General features: G+C 33.3%; 1 protein-coding gene across 3 annotated transcripts; it reads left to right on the top strand.

Moving 5' to 3' along the window:
• The first annotated feature begins 7,255 nt into the window (after positions 1-7,255).
• On the top strand, positions 7,256-11,028 carry LOC149546503 (U-box domain-containing protein 33-like). Of its 3 annotated transcripts, XM_089794591.1 has the most exons (9): positions 7,256-7,570; positions 7,656-7,774; positions 7,853-7,977; positions 8,610-8,710; positions 8,830-9,122; positions 9,319-9,450; positions 9,539-9,808; positions 9,897-10,651; positions 10,777-11,028. In XM_089794591.1, exons 1-8 carry the CDS (start codon positions 7,381-7,383, stop codon positions 10,614-10,616), a joined length of 1,950 nt encoding a protein of 649 aa, XP_089650717.1. In that variant the 5' UTR covers positions 7,256-7,380; the 3' UTR covers positions 10,617-10,651; positions 10,777-11,028. The 3 variants fall into 3 exon arrangements, with proteins under 3 accessions (XP_089650717.1, XP_089650718.1, XP_089650716.1); XM_089794592.1 differs by having other exon boundaries at positions 8,833-9,122; positions 9,897-10,873; XM_089794590.1 differs by having other exon boundaries at positions 9,897-10,873.
• Positions 11,029-19,313: the final 8,285 nt, after the last annotated feature.

Genomic DNA, 19,313 nt, shown 5'->3' with positions numbered 1-19,313 from the left:
CTAGAGCTCCAAGAAGTTGAAAAGATCTCAAACACATTGAGCCCTAATCTTCAAAGCCCATCTAATAATAAATGCATCTCATGATTATGTTATGAATATTCTATAAAATAAGGACATATTTAAATTAAAATTGAAAAGTTGATTAAAAATAGTATGGAATGGAAATTGAAATATCATGTGAAGTGATTAAAAATAGTATGGAAGGAAATTAAAATATTGTGTGGAACTATCTCTAGCAATCAATCCACCTCATAATCTTCATAGCGAGCAAGCCATACATAATTAATAAATGCCCAGTATGAACTTTGATACATCTATTGCTAATCTTGGAGTTTGTAATGTAGTTGAAACCTCAGATAAATTTAGATATACATTCTTGTTGGAAGAACTCATTCTACGTGTGCAATTTGACAACACTTAAAATCTTATAATAAAATTAAGTTATATAAGATAAAGAAATAGTGTTTTAGAATGAAATATATATATATATATATATATATATATATATATATATATATATATATATATATATATATATATATATATATATATATATATATATATATATATATATATATATATATTCTACTTTAATTATTTTTGATATTTTAATTCATTTTAATTAAATAATAGAGTATAATTATAAATAATATGTAGTGTAATTTTATATCATATCACATGTTTTTTTACAAATGTCTATATATATATATATATATATATATATATATATATATATATATATATATATTCTTTTATAGTTATTTTGATATTAATTAATACTTCAATATAGGTGAAACTATATTATAGAATAATTAAATCGAATATTAAACAAATTCACCCACTCCATATTTTGCTATTATTAACTTAATCTAAAGTGTTATTCTATTTTTTTATTTTTTAAATCACTATTCTATATTTAATGTACTTAATCTTCATTTTAATATTCTAATTATAAAATTCATTTTAAATGTGAAATTATATTACAATATAATTAAACATTCCAATCAAATATTAAAAGAAACCGTAAATGTTTATGACTTCACTCAAACAAATGTACATTTTTTTCCCTAATATATCTTATCAAAGATCATTAAGTTTTCCTATTAAAAGAGTTATTTATTCATGAATCTAATTTCTTCTATTTTTAAATACTACTAAAAATTATATACCTTAGTAAATATTGAATTTTTTAAAAAATGAATTCAACAAATTATATTATAAAAGGCTAAATTTGATTTCTGCAAAAATTAAATTTGTATTATGTATTAAGGGCTCTATTCAAAATTGTAAGATTAATGCATAAATACAAAAGTTTTAAGATAGAAATCAATTAAGAGATGTCAAATCTTTAATATTTTATTAAAATTAATTGATTACATCCATTTTAAGACATATGCCCTTAAAAAAATTGTAACTAAATTCTTGAAATGAAATAATTTAAAAGTATTATAAAGTTCCAATCACTTACATGTTAATAAGTTTAGTCATCTAAGCAACACCTATAAGCATAGATCCTGCTAGATTCCTTCCAACAATGCTGCTGAAAATAAAGCTCACCAATGGGTTAAATCCTTTCAAATATATTTTCCCATGATTTTACATATTAATATAATTTGAAAATCAAATTACATTTCCCTAACTTTCACAAAGGAAGGGCTCTTATTGCAATGGATTAATCTTTCCCATGGAAGAACAAAGCAAGGATTAGAAATCCAATCATTTACTTTAAATTGTTTCTTCATAGAAGCTAGAGCATATTACATGATTACAACTTACATGAGTTGTCTATTTTTTTTATTACAATAAACCAATTTGAAGTATTAGCTAAAAATGAAAAGCAAGAAGTTCTAACCATCTATTGAATAGGTGGTAATTTCAATGAGAAGTTTAGAGTTTCTTCTCAAAATAGTAATTTTGGAAAAAATGAAGTCTCTTGAAAAAGTAGGGAGTTCCCTAAAATTGAACATCACCTTTGTGGCCAAAAAATCTTTTTCTGGGCGATTGATTATCAAATTGATTTGCCCAACCTTCATAGTCATTGATTTAGAGAGGTTATGCCCATTGCTCTATGCTAAATACAAAGTATTTTAAAGGGTTTCTTATATCTTGGAAAATTAAAATCATTCTCATGTTTCTAGGTGTCACATCTGCAGTTTGCATTACAAAAATTGGAGGAAGGTTTTGCATGTTGTTCTTTTTTATTCTTTCTTGCAACACAACATTTTGTGTATCTTGTGCATCTAAGGGAACCCAAACACAATTGAATTGGTCTATAGGATACCTAAAGAAATAGAGAAAACAAGTGGTGTGAAACCCCAAGAAAAAATAAATAAAGAGGGTCCATTAAAAATGGGCCAATGATAAAAATAATTACCTAGCTATGGAATTTCCACCGACATCATATCTTGCAACCATATGAAACAACATTCTACTTTTAGTTTGAGGGTACATGCCTTTTTAGGTGTTCTAAACTCAACATAAGAGGTAAAATGATTAACCATATGAGATGTTCTGATCAAGAAAATAAATAGGTCATGACTAAAATTGAACAAAACCCTTTTGTTTGATCAACTCTATTGGGAAATTGTGGTTGTAATGTTCCCCACATACAACATTTATCTAGTCTCAATAGAGAATTTAAAGAGTGGAGATATTGATTGTGCACTTTAATTAATATTATAAAATTGTATTCTTACAAGGTGATGTATGTTTGGATCAATGGGTAATTAATAGAAAGATTTGTTGACAGACCTTGGGAAAACACATATACTTTGTTGGTTTTCAAGTAGACTAGAGTTTTTTATTTCTACTTTCTCACCGAATTTTATGTAATTATCATGAAGAACTCATTCTAAACCATTTTCATCCATGTAACTTGATTTCCCACTACAATCAATACCAATAAATCATGCCTTTAATAGAAATACATTTAATAAACTTAAGAAAAACATTCAAAAAATACAAATGGATAAATCATACATTTGTTTGGTATATTCTCTCTTGGTTGAGCAATAATAGAAGCTATGCAACACAAGATGAGAAATTAAATAGATCGGTAAAATATACAACATGAGCAAGGACGATATATAATGGAACAATCTACAGAGAAAAGCAAGATGAGAATTGATATACAAAATAAAATTATTCCCATATAGTTTTATTTTTTATTAGCTTCCAACAATTTATGTATTCAAAGTCTTCATTAGAAAAGAAGTCTAAAAATATTGACAGAATGGGAAAGACTCCTTGAAACTTTTGGTATGGTTTCATCTTGCTTGTGCAATGGAGAGACATAAATGTTGAAGATTGTAATAAAAAAGAATTAAGCCTATTAGAAACTGCACGATTTGCATTGATAGAAAAAAAAGCCACAATTTTTTTGTGAGATACAAAGCTTCCTGTTGGACAAAGAAAACCAATAGCACTACTAGTATCTGAGCTAAACATATCACGTTGATACCCTACCTATATTGTCCATTGCTCGGTAGCATGCAACCAAGATGAGGCCCTAACCATCAATCATTTGTGTTCTTTAGAGAGTAGAGAATCTTCATAAGAAAAAGTTACATACCTAGTACTGTGCACTAAATAGATAGTTTTGCACTAAACAATATGCTAACCCATTATTTCTTTTAAAATATTTCACCTGACACACACACCAATAGAGAAAAGGAGCAAATAGAAAGTTTTATTACCATTCCAAAGGGAAAATGAAAAACAAAAAGGATTGTTGTTGGCCAAGCATAGAAGGAAAATGTACTATAAATGCATAAAGGAAGCATACAAGAAATATACAAAAGAGAAGAGGAATGTGGCAAGCTTCACACCTTTTTACCCAATTTTCGTAGCCTCGTACATGATAGGAATAAAACCAACGACTTCTGTGATCTTGCAAATGATGTGAAAATGAGCTATGAACAAATGCTTTTAACCATTTTTTCTTTTCTTATGTTGTGTCTCCAAATCATAATGAATGGAAACTGCAAAAAAATATGACACATGGCTCACCTACATGCCAAGAGAAACATGCAATCATGCCAAGTGTTATGCCATTTGCAAAAATGGGAACCTCATGAACACACTCTTTGAGAATGATAGGCCCAACACTTTGACAATCGCCCCCTCATGCCAAAACATGCCAATTGCAAGCACGGTGACCAAGACACTATCATTTTGATCTTCGCTTCCTCTCTTGCATTGAAACTTGCAAAAGCATTTATTTAGCTAGAAGAAATGTGCCAACAAGCAGATTGAATAGTATGCCAATAATGATTGATCATCTTTTATTTATTTAAAAGAATAAAATTAAAAATGACCAATATATATACAAAACGAGACAACTTGATTGATCCTAGAGTACAAGATTAATCACCAATTATGCTAGAGCCTTGACAAGAGTTCTCTACTATGCAAAAATTAAAAAAATTAAAAAAACTAATACATGTTTTAAAATTTGAATTAGATCATGCCGTCAAAAATATAAAATAGATATTATTATATGTTTACCTACAAATAAAGACCTTGATATGCAAAACAAACCTAAAAACATCCTAAGAATCAACAATTAACTAGGGGAGAGGACCCATTGCTTAAACACCCTAATTTCGTGCTTATCAAAATCCTATGTGGAAATTTCAAATCGCTCCCATTTTTTTATAGTAGGGGCGAGATTCACCTACTTATAACTAAGGTTTCAAGTCCATATCACCCATTATGATGCCACATCAACAAGCTTTTTGCCAAGTTGTCCAGAACAACCCAAATCAATAGTGAGACCAATGGTCATGCATAAAGGGTACCCATAGTTGAATAGCTGATGTGGCATCACATCATTGGTTAAATTTTATAGCTAAGGGTACATTTTATTCAATTTTAGGTATTCAACATTGTACTAACAACTTTAAAGTCACAAGTATTGGTACAAAGTCATTAACAAAATTGGGCATAAAATCAATAAGAGCTTTGGTCGAGCTTGTGTCCTTGCCTTTTGAAGGCGGGGAATAATTAGAGGGGTAATATGAGAATGTATTTTATGGTACATTGCATCACACAAGTTGAAAATAACATGCTTTGACAAGAGACTATACAAGATAGTTCTATATTTTAAAACTAGGTGTACAATTCATCGAACAAATAGGTAACTTTAAGCATGACTTTGGAAAATAAACTCTCTAGTTGAAAGTGCAAAATAAGAAATACACATTGTATGAGTTAGTTGTTAAGTATATTGAGAAAATGTTGCATATATATAAGTAATGAAAATCTAAAAAGAAACTTCTTGGAATTTATCAAAAAAAAATTTGTCAATATAAGATGTGTAATATTTTATTTCACAAGCCACTTCTTTGTCACAATCTTTAACACGTCATTAAAATGTAAGATTGATTGTGTATATTTTTTTTTCAATCTTCAATACTATGAGACACACTCTTGAACCATTGTCACATACTCTTACATTAGAAGATATTAAATTAAAAAGATAATAAAGATATTAATAGAAAAGTCATTTTAATGAAGAAAATATAATAAAGATATATTTTTGTATTTATATGAAATTTGAACAAAATGTTATAAAAAATTAAGATTATTTATAAATATAGTTGAGGATTATGATGATAACAAAATTTTCAATATGTGATAAAATATAATAATTATTAAGTAAATAAAATACATACTTGTAAAAAATATTTAATTAGACTTTCTAAAATAGACGTCATTTTTATATAAATGTAATTATAGTTGAAATTGTTTGTTTTTCAACAAGCGTTTTAAATTTAAACAAGATTATTCATTAATTATTATTTTTCAAATTTCAATTCCACTATATTTATAAAATATTTTATTTACACTTACATTTTTAATTGTAATATAAGTTTTTTAATAATTTAAATCAACAAATATAATTATTATCAAATAACATATAATTTAATAGGTTCTATTATTAATACTAAAACTAAAAAAATCAAAAAATAATGCATTAATAATAATAATAAGCTAAAATCTTCAATTATTCAAATACGATTATTTAAATCTAAATGTACAACTCTGATTTCATTATGAGGGTTTTATATGCTCATGGTGTCTCTAGATTGGAAGTTAGTTGGCACGCGAGGTTCAGATAGAAATTAGGGAAAGAATTTGGCTTTTATAAACCTAAAAACAGCTCGCAATTGGAAGAATGTTGGCTCTTTCTTAATTATAAAATGTGATAGAGATTGAAAAAACACAATTTGATTTGATTGCATATTGCAGACGCTTGGTTGCAGATTTGGTAAGCATAGCATTGGAGTAATTGAGCATGTCTTTTCAAGCATTTAAGCGGTGTAGATTATTGTTCTGTGAAGAAAGAAAGGCGACCGATGAAAGAGAGCGGTGGAGTTTTGAGGTTGGTGGAGTTGCACACATTTAATGTCCCATATTACGACTACAGAGCTTTTCTGACACATATTAAATGCATGTTTACTTCTTAGAATTTAATGTGCTTTGATTTTATTTGGCTATCCTTCATAATTTCCTCAATTTTTATTCTTGGAAAAGACCTAAATATCCAGGAAAATCTGATTCATCCAATTGAAAAATAGGAACTTCTATTCAATAATTATTTTTTAAATATAGCTTTTCCAAACTTTGGAATATGATATAGAATAGACAGAAAAATAAATTAAACAAGGTCCACCGAAAACATTAGTTACCTGCCTTGTAAGGCAGGGACCAATAAGTGTAGGTATCAAGTCAACAACTTCTATCACAACTATTGAAACCCATTCAAGTCGTCGGTCCTTTTCCCTAAAATAAAATCAGATGCAAAAAAAATATACTAATTATACATTTATCCAAAAATATATTATTTAAAGAGGCTTTTGGGTACTTCCCCCACCACCAAAATAATTTTCTATTAAAAATTTATTCACAAGAGAACAAAACACCTCGCGGGCATTTTAAGTAGGCTTGGAAGATTAGTCTTTTATCCGAAGGTTCCCCAACAAACAGTTATGGTCTTTTATTAAATATGCTTCCCTGGACCGGACGATTACCAGGCTGTTCTCAAGCCCAGAAATTTCGTTTAAATAAAAGTCAAACTTATCATGATCCCGTGCCTTACGATCCAATTAAAAAACTAGAAGTCAATTTCCTCATCTGGTTTAGTTATCACCGACGTTGTTCGCTACGAATCTGTAAAATTTTGAAAATATTATAAATTTCCACATACAGCTCATCATAGGTATTATAAGGTACTCTCAGCATTTAAAACAAGTTTAGTAGTCAAAATGGTCTTGAGAAAAAACCCACCCATGATCCTATATGGGTCTAAAGGTCTGCCTATTCCTTTTGTGTAGAGTATTATTTGTTAAATCGGAGTCGAAGAAAAAGTAGATTCTGATGGACAATGAAGAAGTTATCCAGATTGAGAATCCTGCTTTTCAGATGAAAATTTACATTGCAGTTGGGAAAGATCTGTGTGAGAGCATCAATGCACTCAAATGGGCTCTGGGAAATTTGGGTTGTAGGCAAGAGATCTTAGTAATTCTTCTTCATATCCAGCGTCCAGTGCGCCACATTCCTTCACCCAGTAAGAATTTCTTTGACTGAATTGAAATCTGTAAATGTTTTCACTTGTTTTGCTTCTCTAAATTGGGGATTTTATGTTTTTGCAGTGGGGAAATTTCAAGTGGAGCAAGTGAGGGAGGATATTGTGAAGGGTTACATGAAGGATGTAGAGAAGGAACTCCATTGTTGCCTCAAGAAATACCTTGATATTTGCACCAAAGCCAAGGTACGAATCCCATCCTCGTCCCCTTTGGAGCAGAATGCTTTGTGTTCCAGCTGCGTCTGAAATTTATTATAACGACAGGTGAAAGCAGAGACTTTGGTCGTTGAGAAGAATGGAGTTTCTACGGGAATTGTTGAAGTTGTTTCAGAACTTAGAATTACCAGGCTTGTCATGGGAACGTCTTCAGCCAGTAGCAGCATATCCAGGTACGTAAATATCTTGGAAATCTTTCTGTTACTTTTCATGGATCAGTTAGAATTCTTACCAAGAAAAATTGCTCTGTTGCTAAACAAAGTTGTGGAATATTGTGTGGAAAAACTTCCGTTTATTGTTTTTGTCATGGATCTGTTAAAATTCTCATCTAGAAAGTGCTTTACTGTTAAACTTATCAAATTACCGGCTATCTTTGCAATGGGGACTTTTCTTGTTTCTCTCCGGTCCTTTTGGTTCTTGAAAGAGGATAGGAATTGGCTTTTTCAAAATTTGGATTTGAAAATTTTTGTGTCTGTTTTAAAATTGGCAAAACGGAATTAGTATATCGGACTTTCAATTTTGTGTCAAAACCAGGTTTTCCAACTTTCTACTCAAGTAGGAATTGAAATCAAAACCTGTTTATGTTTTTAAAGAAGTATAAAAACAATAGATTGGATTACTTTTTGAAATTTGTCTTCAACTCCAAGCTTAAGCATAAAAATGTGTCTTCACATGCATGTTTGAGTGAAAGTAAAATCTCAAAATAATAATGAAAATTTGCAAAACCTTATTTGACTAAACCAAAGTTTGTAGAACTCTTGATTTTTTAAAGATTTGATGCTGTAATTTGAAAAATTATGAACAGAAAGATTGTAACACCTGGTAAAGCGGAATATGTTCGAAATCATGTCATGGAGTCCTGCGACTTGTGGATTGTGTGTAAAGATAAACTCGTATCACGCAATGGTCAGTTCGGTATATTTATCGATTCATAGTTTTGTCCATGAATGGCAAATATTTTCGTTTTCAAATTGCCGCCGGAATTCACAAGCTTCGTCTTTGTTTGATGGCGTGATTTTTAATAGCAGCTCGGATTTTGAAGAGTCCTGTAAGCTTTTTTCGAGAAAATTTTGGCACATTGCTTGAGGCACCGGCAAACAACCGATTGGATCTGGACTGCATCTGCAATCGAAGTACTTCGATTTTCGAGATCACAGGAAATTCACCGCCTGCGTCAGGGAAAGAATTGAACGGCTCGAGGATAATCGTTGCGTCGAATGAAGTGTCTTCTGAATCGAAAGCGGTATGCAGTCCTGAATCTAACGTTGATGAGGGCTTCTCTCGTGGAACTTTGCAGCTAAGACATCAAGGACCTCAAGTATCTCCTCGAAACGAATTGCTTATTTATTTCCTCAAAATTATCTCATTTCTCTCTGCCAATCCTTAACGGCATAAATTAAAAAGTCATGGCTGAAGTAATAAAAATATATACTTGTAAATCTATGTCAGTAAACATTCCTGAAAGCCTATGTCTGGATACTCTTATGAATTGCAAATGCTGAATTTTCATGCAGGATGTTCAGGGCGTGAAATCTGATCAGCTGAGAGATACTTTGAAAACAAGCCAGAAAGCGAAAAAAGAATCGCGATGGGAGACCGGAAAACGCAAGAAAGCAGAAGCGGCTGCCATTAGTGCTCATCTCAAAGTATTTACACTAGTTCTTCTTTCATTGTAGCATAGACTTTATCATTGTTGATGTACGCAAAATATTAAGATGTTTATATGTTTATCAGTTCACAGCGCTTGACGCTGTTTCAGAAAACAGAGTGGAAATGAAAGAAGAGGAAACCCTGGCCTCCGCGTCCTCCTCGTCAAACAATCTTGAATTTGGCGAGTACTCTTTCGACGACATCAAAGCCGCGACATGTAATTTCTCTGAGCATTTCAAACTCGGTGAAGGAGCCTCCGCCATCGTTTACAAAGGTGAAATAAGGAAAACAACTGTTGCAGTCAAAATTCTGAAGAAACGCAGTTTAAATAGCCAACAAGACTTCCACCGGGAGGTACGATAATAAATTACATCAAAGCACAGTAAAATTCGTTCTCCTCTGTTTTTCATGATAAATGTTGCTTACAATCTTCTACTTGCAGATCGATATTTTAAGATCCATACGACATCCACACCTGGTGAGGGCTGTTGGAGCCTGCTTTGAGCGAGGCTGTATAATTTATGAATATATGTCCAACGGAAGCCTGTCAGATCATCTAAGCTGCAAAAATGCCTCTACAGCGCTCCCCTGGCACGCCAGAATTCGCATTGCCGCCGAAGTCTGCTCCGCATTACAGTATTTGCACAGTGTAAAGCCAGATCCAGTCATCCACGGCGATCTTAAGCCCGAAAATATACTGCTCGACGAAAACTTTGTAAGCAAAATAAGCGACTTTGGCCTGGCTTGTCCTCTGTCGGACGATTTACACTCACGGCTGAAGCCAAAAGGCAGATTTTCCTATATGGATGCAGAATACCTGGCAAGTGCCGAATATTGTACCAAATCCGACGTTTACAGCCTTGGAATCGTCATTCTTCGGCTTCTGACGGGGAAACGGACGCTCAGGCTCAGAGAGGATGTGGAATGTGCGCTACAAGGTGGAAAACTGGGGCTGGTTTTGGATCCTTCAGCCGGTAATTGGCTATTTCTGGAGGCTTCTCAACTGGCTAATCTTGCCTTACAATGCACGGATCCGATAAGAAAAAAGCGGCCCGATCTTCAACCGACAGTGATGAAAATGCTTGATGAGCTCCGAGAAATGACCGTCCCTGCGTCGAACCCTGCCAGGCTCGTCGGACGTGATCAAATATCAGTGAAATAAACTGAGGAAATTTTGTGTCCTGATTTTTTTCTACTGTACAATCTTCCACTGATAAGAATCTGACAGTCTAAAGCTCAGATTTTTTCTCTCTTTTTAATCTAGATTTCAACATTCGTTTCAAGTTTTGCATTTTAACAAAAAAAAGTTATATGATTTGCAGGAGATCATGGAGGATCCTGTCGATGCCGCAGAAGAAACTGAAAATAGATATGTTAATTGGCCGTGACTTAAATAAAATATTCGAAGCTTGTTTATAATGGCGCCTAGGGAAATTGATAATAACGGGCCTGAGATTTGAAGAGATTCAGTTCGTTTGAAGTGACGCATTGGCTATATAGGCATCAAAAGTGCCATGACCTTTACATGGAAATAATATTTGATTTTTAATAAATGTTGAAAATTTATAGATAAATCAGATTAAACAGGACTTCAATAAAATATTAAGGGACATGGAAATAATATTTGATTTTTAATAAATGTTGAAAATTTATAGATAAATCAGATTAAACAGGACTTCAATAAAATATTAAGGGACATGGAAATAATATTTGATTTTTAATAAAATGTTGAAAATTTATAGACTCACAGAGGGTTGTTTTTAAATAGATTAAGTCATAAGTTTAAATAGATTTAGTTCTAAGTGAAAGATAAATTTGGTCAAATTTGATTTAAGAATGATTAAGAGTGTTGAGTGACATTGACTCGAGTAGTTGGGGCATTAATTTAATATTATTGTTACTAAAGCACATAAATAATACAGTGAAGCACTATGACTTAAATCCACAATCAAACTTTGATAATATTATGTTCAAATTTATTTTATTGTGGTTTATATTTATATGTAATGTTTTTGTATGCATCTTTGGAAGGAAATGTAAAATCAAGGTTATTAATTTGATATATAATTTTTCTTCAATTTGACTATAGACTATATTATTTATATGTAACAAGAGTTCTTGCTAAGATGGAGTCCGTGTCTTTTAGAATAGGGGGAGCAATGATGAAAGTGGGAATCATGATGTTGCCTTTTGAAATAGAGGGAGCAATGATGAAAGTGGAAAGCATGAATGATGTTTGATGTTGCATTGGAGACTTGAGAACACAAAACCAATACTGTATTATATGGAAGAGAGGGAGTACATGGAATAAATTGAAACATGAAACATATTTCATATACTATAAATAGAAGGAACATGTATCAAAGTAATTGCGTTTTTGGCATATTCAAAAATTCATTAATATGTCTACAACAACACACTTCAATGGGTTGTTTAAATGATGGGTTTGTTTAATGATAATACTAAAATAATGGGGCACAGACAAAAAGGAAAAAAATCATATCGATGCTAAATTTAAAATCTCAGGCTATTGTAAATAAATAGGAGGTAATCATTCCTAGATTACTAATCAAAGCCTAAAAGCTTCTACCAGTAATGAACTGTTGATGATTTTTCAACAAATGGAAATGAAGATGTTGAATTTTTCTTAAAGAAGACAAGCTAACTAAATTATAGTTGTGGAATGTAATAAGATTTCTCCAATGATTAACATCTTTGTGTTTGCTAATGTTATTGGCAATAATGACATTTTTGGTTTTTATCAAGTGAAAGTTGATTTGAATCAAGGTATATAATCCGATTTCTTTCAAGTTGGTAGTTCTCGTTTGTTTGAAACGGATTATAAAGACATGGCCTATAATTATCAAAGGGTCATATAATTACATGATGAAAATTGTCTCTTTAGTTGCAAGCTTATATGCAAAAGGTTCTTATACCAGTTGAATCCCCATTGTACCTACATGTTTCTAGGTTTAGTAGTGCCACAGATACTTAGTGTATTAAAGTTGAGATTACACCTTGAAAGAGAAACTATGGATTGATTCGAACTATCCTTAGACCATTAAGATTAATAGCAATTGACTATAGTTTTTGCTTGTTGGCTAATTTGTTAGAAATTTTTAGAATAACTGAGAGGAGGGGAGGGGGTGAATTAGTTACTTAAGGTCCTTAGTACCATTTGAACAATTAAATAATAAAACTCTTATTGTTCTGCTTATCATGTTGTTGCTTGGCCTCTACTATTACTCGATCTCTACGGTAAACAAAATTAATTGTTCCAAAAATAACATGCTTTGCTAAAAAAAAATGTAAAACATATAAAGAATTCAACAAAGTTTTGACAATAGGATTATACGTGGAACCCCAATTAGGGAAAAATCACCAGCAACATGTCACCAATTTTCACTCTTTCAAAGTGAGTTCTATTAGGAGCCAACCACATTAAAGGTTACATTATACAATGTTAAATGTGACCTGGTTAGAGGATTTAATCACCCTATTAGGAGTGACCTTGTCAGAGGACTTTGATCATTCCATTTAGAATGTCAAATTGTGAAAGATTTACACAGACTATTAAGTCTTCCAAAAATGACTATTAGCTCAACCTCTGTTAAAAGGATTTCAATACAAACTATTTACAATGATTAGAAATAAAATAGTAGGGTTTTTATCTGTGTGATTACTATTGGAAATATAAGAGGAGTAACTGAGAGGGGAGGGGTGAATCAGTTACCACTAAAAATAAATCCTAGATCCCTTAGAGGTCAAAACAAAACACAAACTTCACTGAAAATACTAATGCTCAATAAACACACAAGCACTCAATTTACACTAGTAAATGTTGTAACTCGACAGATGCTTAGCGTGCAAATCTTAAGATATTTTTTGTGATTAACCTTAACTTGTTTGCATACACATGAAAGAAATAGTATGAACACAAGTGACACCAAGATTTAACATGGAAATTCAATTTGGGAAAAACCAACGATTGTAGGGTATGTGCAGGATCATGGTCAACCAAACTATGACCTTAAGTGGCAGTGAAAAACCAGCAAATCAGGGTTATGTCAACATGGCACATAATTTTAAAGTAGTTCTGGACTTTATATCAAAAGGTTGTAAGAAAATGATTTGTAGGAAATTGAATGTAGTTTATAAACTACTAGGCCTTATTTAGAGAAAAAATTATTTGATTGGTCAAAAGCTTGGATTGTAATGTAGTACTACAAAATTTTTAGGGTGAAAATAAAAAGTAGATGTATGTCTGACCACCTTAATCAAAATCAAATGATAATATTTTTTAATATAATTATAGATATAAAAATTATACTCATGCCCGGATGTGACACATATTTTTGAGTATTTTTATTTCAAATAAATAACAAAATATGAATTTTTCTACTATAACTTTTCTAGAATAAAAAACTCTAATGTCTAACCACCTTAACTAATTGAAAACTTTACCAAATTAATCAAATTTTTTCCTTATACTAAGCGAAGCATAAAATGTGACACAACTTTTGGATTTCAAAAATGTTTTACCATTTGAAAGTTATAGCTATTTTTCAATCAGTATGTCAATCAACACTTTATAGTCATCTTCATTAAAATTTAACTAATAAATACTTATTGAACTCAGAATTAGACAACAATTATATCGATGGAGTCTTGAGAGCGTTATAAAAAAGTCCTTTTTGTTTCATTGAATTTCAATGAAAATAATATTGTCAAGTGGCTACTCAAAGTTTAAATGTCAGTGAAACCTTTCTCAAACACATTTTTTGAGTTGACCAAATAGGTTTGCTAAATACTAAACCTAATCGAGTACTTGATTTATCAGATACTCGATATGAAATCGGGTACTTGAAGAGTGGCAGCCAAAATCTTTCAAGCATTCATAGCCCAACCCAAATTTTTGAAATTTGAGGGAAACCACCCAAATTTTGGAGGGAAACCAAAATTTGGGAAGGTTGGGCATTATTATTATTAAATATTATTAATACATATGATTATGATTATTATTATTAAATATAATATAGTAATAAATATGATTATTATTATAACTAAATATAATATAGTAATAAATATGATCATTATTATTAGGCAAGAGCCTACAACACAACAGTAAGTTGTGAGCCTCTTATCGAAGACGTCTTGGGTTTGAATCTGCCCGTGCTTAATAAAATAATAATTGATAATAATACATAATAATTAATCTTGGCTTTGGCCTCTTACTAATCAAAAACAAAATAAAATATGATAATTATTATTATTAAATATATATAGTAATATTATATGATTATTATTATTATATATAGTAATATATATGATTATTATTATTATTAAATATAATATAGTAATATATGTGATTATTATTGTTATAAAATCTAGTGATATATTATTATTATTAAATATAATATTGTCATAAAATGCATCAAAAGGGATCATAGGTTAACCTATGAAACCTTTCGATGCATTCGAACCAACCACATGGGTCCCTAGGGGTCCTAGGGCCCTTAGGAACATATGTTGTCATGAAATGCATTGAAAGGGGTCACAAGTTAACCTATAGCCCATTTTGACACATTCAAACCAACCAAATAGGTCTCTAAGGGTCCTAGGGCCCCTAGAGACATATATTGTCATGAAATGCATCGCAAGGGGTCATAGGTTAACCTATGACCCCTTTTAACACATTTGAACTAACCAAATGGGTCCCTAAGGGTCCTAGGGCCCCTACATACATATATGTTATCATGAAATGTGTCAAAAGATGTTATAGGTTAAAAAGGAGTTCTGGGTTAACCTATGACCCCTTTCGATGCATTTTAACCAACCAAATAGGTCCATAGGGGTCCTAGGGCCCCTAGGGACATATGTTATCATATATTGTCATGAAATGTATCGAAAGACCTATGACCTCTTTCAACACATTCAAACCAACCAAATAGGTCCCTAGGGGTCCTAGGGCCCCTAGGAACATATGTTGTCATGAAATGATAAAAAAGGGTCATAGGTTATCCTATAACCCCTTTCGACACATTCAGAACAACCAAATATGTCCCTAGGGTTCCTAGGGACATGTTGTCATGAAATGCGTCAAAAGGGGTCATCGGTTAACCCATGACGCCTTTTGACCCAATGATCCCTTTCGACGCATTTGAACCAACCAAATAGGTCCCTAGGGGTCCTAGAGCCCCTAGGGACATATGTTGTCATGAAATGTGTCAAATTTTGACGTCCCTAGGGGTTCTAGAGCCCCTATGGACATATGTTGTCATGAAATGCGTCGAAAGAGGTCATAGGTTATCCTATGGACCCTTTCGACACATTAAAAAAACCAAATAGGTCCCTAGGGGTCCTAGGACCCCTAGGGACATATGTTTTCATAATATGCATCGAAAGGGGTCATAGGTTAACCTATTACCCTTTTCAATGCATTTGAAACAACCAAATAGGGCCCCTAAGGACATATGTTATCATGAAATATGTTGAAATGGGTCATAGGTTATTGTGTGACCCCATTCGACACATTCAAACCAACCAAATAGGTCCCTAGGGGTCCTAGGGCCCCTAGGGACATATGTTGTCATGAAATGCATTGAAATTGGTCATAGGTTAATCTATGACCCCATTCGATGCATTTGAACCAATCAAATGGGTCCCTAGGGGTTCTAAGGCCCCTAGGGATATATGTTGTCATGAAATGTGTCAAAAGGGGTCATAGGTCAACCTATGACCCCTTTCAACATCCCTAGGGGTCCTAAGGCCCCTAGGGATGTATGTTGTCATGAAATGAGTAAAAAATGGTCATATCACCCCTTTCAATGCATTTGAACCAACCAAATAGGTCCCTAGGGGTCCTAGGGCCCCTAGGTACATATATTGTCATGAAATGCATTGCAAGGGGTCATAGGTTATTGTATAATCCCTTTCAGTGCATTCAAAACAACCAAATAGGTCCCTAGGCCTCTAGGGACATATGTTGTCATTAAATGCATCAAAAGAGGTCATAAGTTAACCTATTATCCCTTTCGATGTATTTGAACCAACCAAATACGTTCCTAGGGGTCCTAGGGCCCCTAGGAACATATGTTATCATGAAATGCTTCGAAAGGGGTCATAAGTTAACCTATGACCCCTTTTGATGCATTCAAACCAACCAAATAGGTCCCTAAGGGTCCTAGGGCCCCTAGTGACACATGTTTTCATGAAATGCATTGAAAAAGGTCATAGGTTATCATATGACCCCTTTTGACACATTCGAAACAACCAAATAGGTCGATGGGGCTCCTAATGACCCTAGAGACATATGTTGTCATGAAATGTATCAAAAGGGGTTAGAGGTTAACCTAGGACCCCATTTGAGGCATTTGAACCAATCAAATAGGTCCTTAGGGGTCCTAGGGCCCCTAGGGACATATGTTGTCATGAAATGCATCAAAAGGGGTCATAGGTTATCATATGACCCATTTTGACACATTTGAAACAACCAAATAGGTCTCTAGGGGTTCTAGGGCCCCTAGGGACATATGTTGTCATGAAATGCATTGAAAGGGGTCATAGGTTAACATATGCTCCCTTTCGATACATTTGAACTAACCAAATAGGTCCCTAGGGATCCTAGGGCCCCTAGACATATGTTGTCATGAAATGTGTCGAAAGGGGTCATAGATTCCTTTCGACACATTCAAACCAACCAAATGGGTCCCTAGGGGTCGTAGGGCCCCTAGGGACATATGTTGTCATGAAATGCATCGAAAGGGATCATAAGTTAACCTATGATCCCTTTTGATGAAGTTGAACCAACCAAATGGGTCCCTAGGGGTCATACTTTCAATGCATACAAGCCAACCAAATGGGTCCCTAGACCCCGTTTGACACATTCGAACTAGCCAAATAGGTTCCTAGGGGTCGTAGGGCCCCTAGGAACATATGTTGTGATGAAATGTGGCAAAAGGGGTCATACTTTCAATGCATACAAACCAACCAAATGGGTCCCTAGACCCCTTTTGACACATTCGAACTAGCCAAATGTGATGAAATGTGGCAAAAGGGGTCATACTTTCAATGCATACAAACCAACCAAATGGGTCCCTAGACCCCTTTTGACACATTCGAACTAGCCAAATAGGTTCCTAGGGATCGTAGGGCCCCTAGGGACATATTTTTTTATTAAATGCATCAAAAGGGGTCATAGGTTATTGTATGACCCCTTTCAATGCATTTGAAATAACCAAATAGGTCCCTAGGGTTCCTAGGGCCCCCAGGGACATATGTTGTTATGAAATGCATTGAAAGGTGTCATAGGTTAACCTATGACCCCTTTTGATGCATTCGAACCAACCAAATAAGTCCCTAGGGGTCCTAGGGCCCTTAGGGACATATATTGTCATAAAATGCATCGATGTCCCTTAGGGTCCTAGAGCCCCTAGGGACATATGTTGTCATGAAATGCATCGAAAGGGGTCATAGGTTATTGTATGACCCCTTTTGATGCATTTAAAACAACCAAATAGGTCCCTATGGGTTCTACAGCCCCTAGGGACATATGTTGTCATGAAATGCATTGAAAGGGGTCATAGGTTAACCTATGACCCTTTTCGACACATTTGAAATGTTCAACCATTGCATTTAGCAGATGAGAAGAATTGAACCATGGCATTTTTGGATTTCTCAGCTTTTGAACCATGGCATAAGTTATAGTCTAATGGATCATGTGAAGAAGTTGTGTAAAGAGGACTACAAGATCAATAGGGAGAAAGGCTTCAACGAGTCGCCCATGGTAAAAAAATTGAACAATTTGATATTGGATGAATAGATGGGAAAAATTCCTATGGAATCATAGAAGATTAGTGATGTTTATTGGGAAGACATTTTCATGATTAGTGAGTTGCCAAAGACAAGTTCCTAGCCACAACAACCCTACTATTTCAAATACATTTTTGTTCCTCGTTTTAATAATATTTTGGAGATTATGAGAAAAGTGATAGGACATAAAATAACATTCTATAAAAATTATGCTTCTTGGTAAGATTGTGTATGATTTTTTTAATGTCAAAACATTTGGGATCATATTCAATGATCCATCATCAAGATAAGAGAACTAAGAATGTAGATCATTCTTAGCTCTCTTATCATGAGGATAGATCATTGAGTATGATATGAAAAGTTTTGATGTTAAAACACACACACACACACACACACACACACACACACACACACACACACACACACACACACACACACACACACACACACACACACACACACACACACACACACACACACACACACACACACACACACACACACACACACACACACACACACACACACACCTAGAAGCATAAATAGAATATTATAGATTGTAGAAATCCAATATCGCATTCCTAGAAATCATTAGAGTTCCACATTTAAATTTCATAAGAGGACATAAAATTGCAATCTATAGATGTTTTGAGAACCTAATTAATGGGTTTTTGTTTATATGTATGGAAACCATGGAGGAATTTCATCAAGAAATCTACAAACTTGCATAGAGATTGCTGGAGATAATAAGCTTGAACTTGGGGCTAGAGAAGAGTTACATAAAGGAGGTTTTTACAAGAGGAGAGAAGCCATTCTTTGGGACCAAGGTGAGTCACTATCTGCCATGTTCAAGACCAGATATGATAGATGGTCTGAGAGCTCACATAGATGCAGGTAGCCTCATTCTTCTCTTCCAAGATGATGAGGTCCCTAGGCTTCAAAAATTAAACATCCTCTCATGACACCCACTCACTACACATTTCTAATCAACCAAAACATTTAAATCTTTCTCAACTCCAATGCAAATGGATACTAGATCCACCATTAA

The sequence above is a fragment of the Cupressus sempervirens genome, chromosome 7 (genome assembly GCF_028749045.1).
Source record: "Cupressus sempervirens isolate cs-2001-9-10 chromosome 7, ASM2874904v1, whole genome shotgun sequence".
Classification (NCBI taxonomy): domain Eukaryota; kingdom Viridiplantae; phylum Streptophyta; class Pinopsida; order Cupressales; family Cupressaceae; genus Cupressus; species Cupressus sempervirens.
The sequence above is the reverse complement of the archived record's forward strand: the minus strand, read 5'-3'. Positions and strand labels throughout refer to the sequence as shown.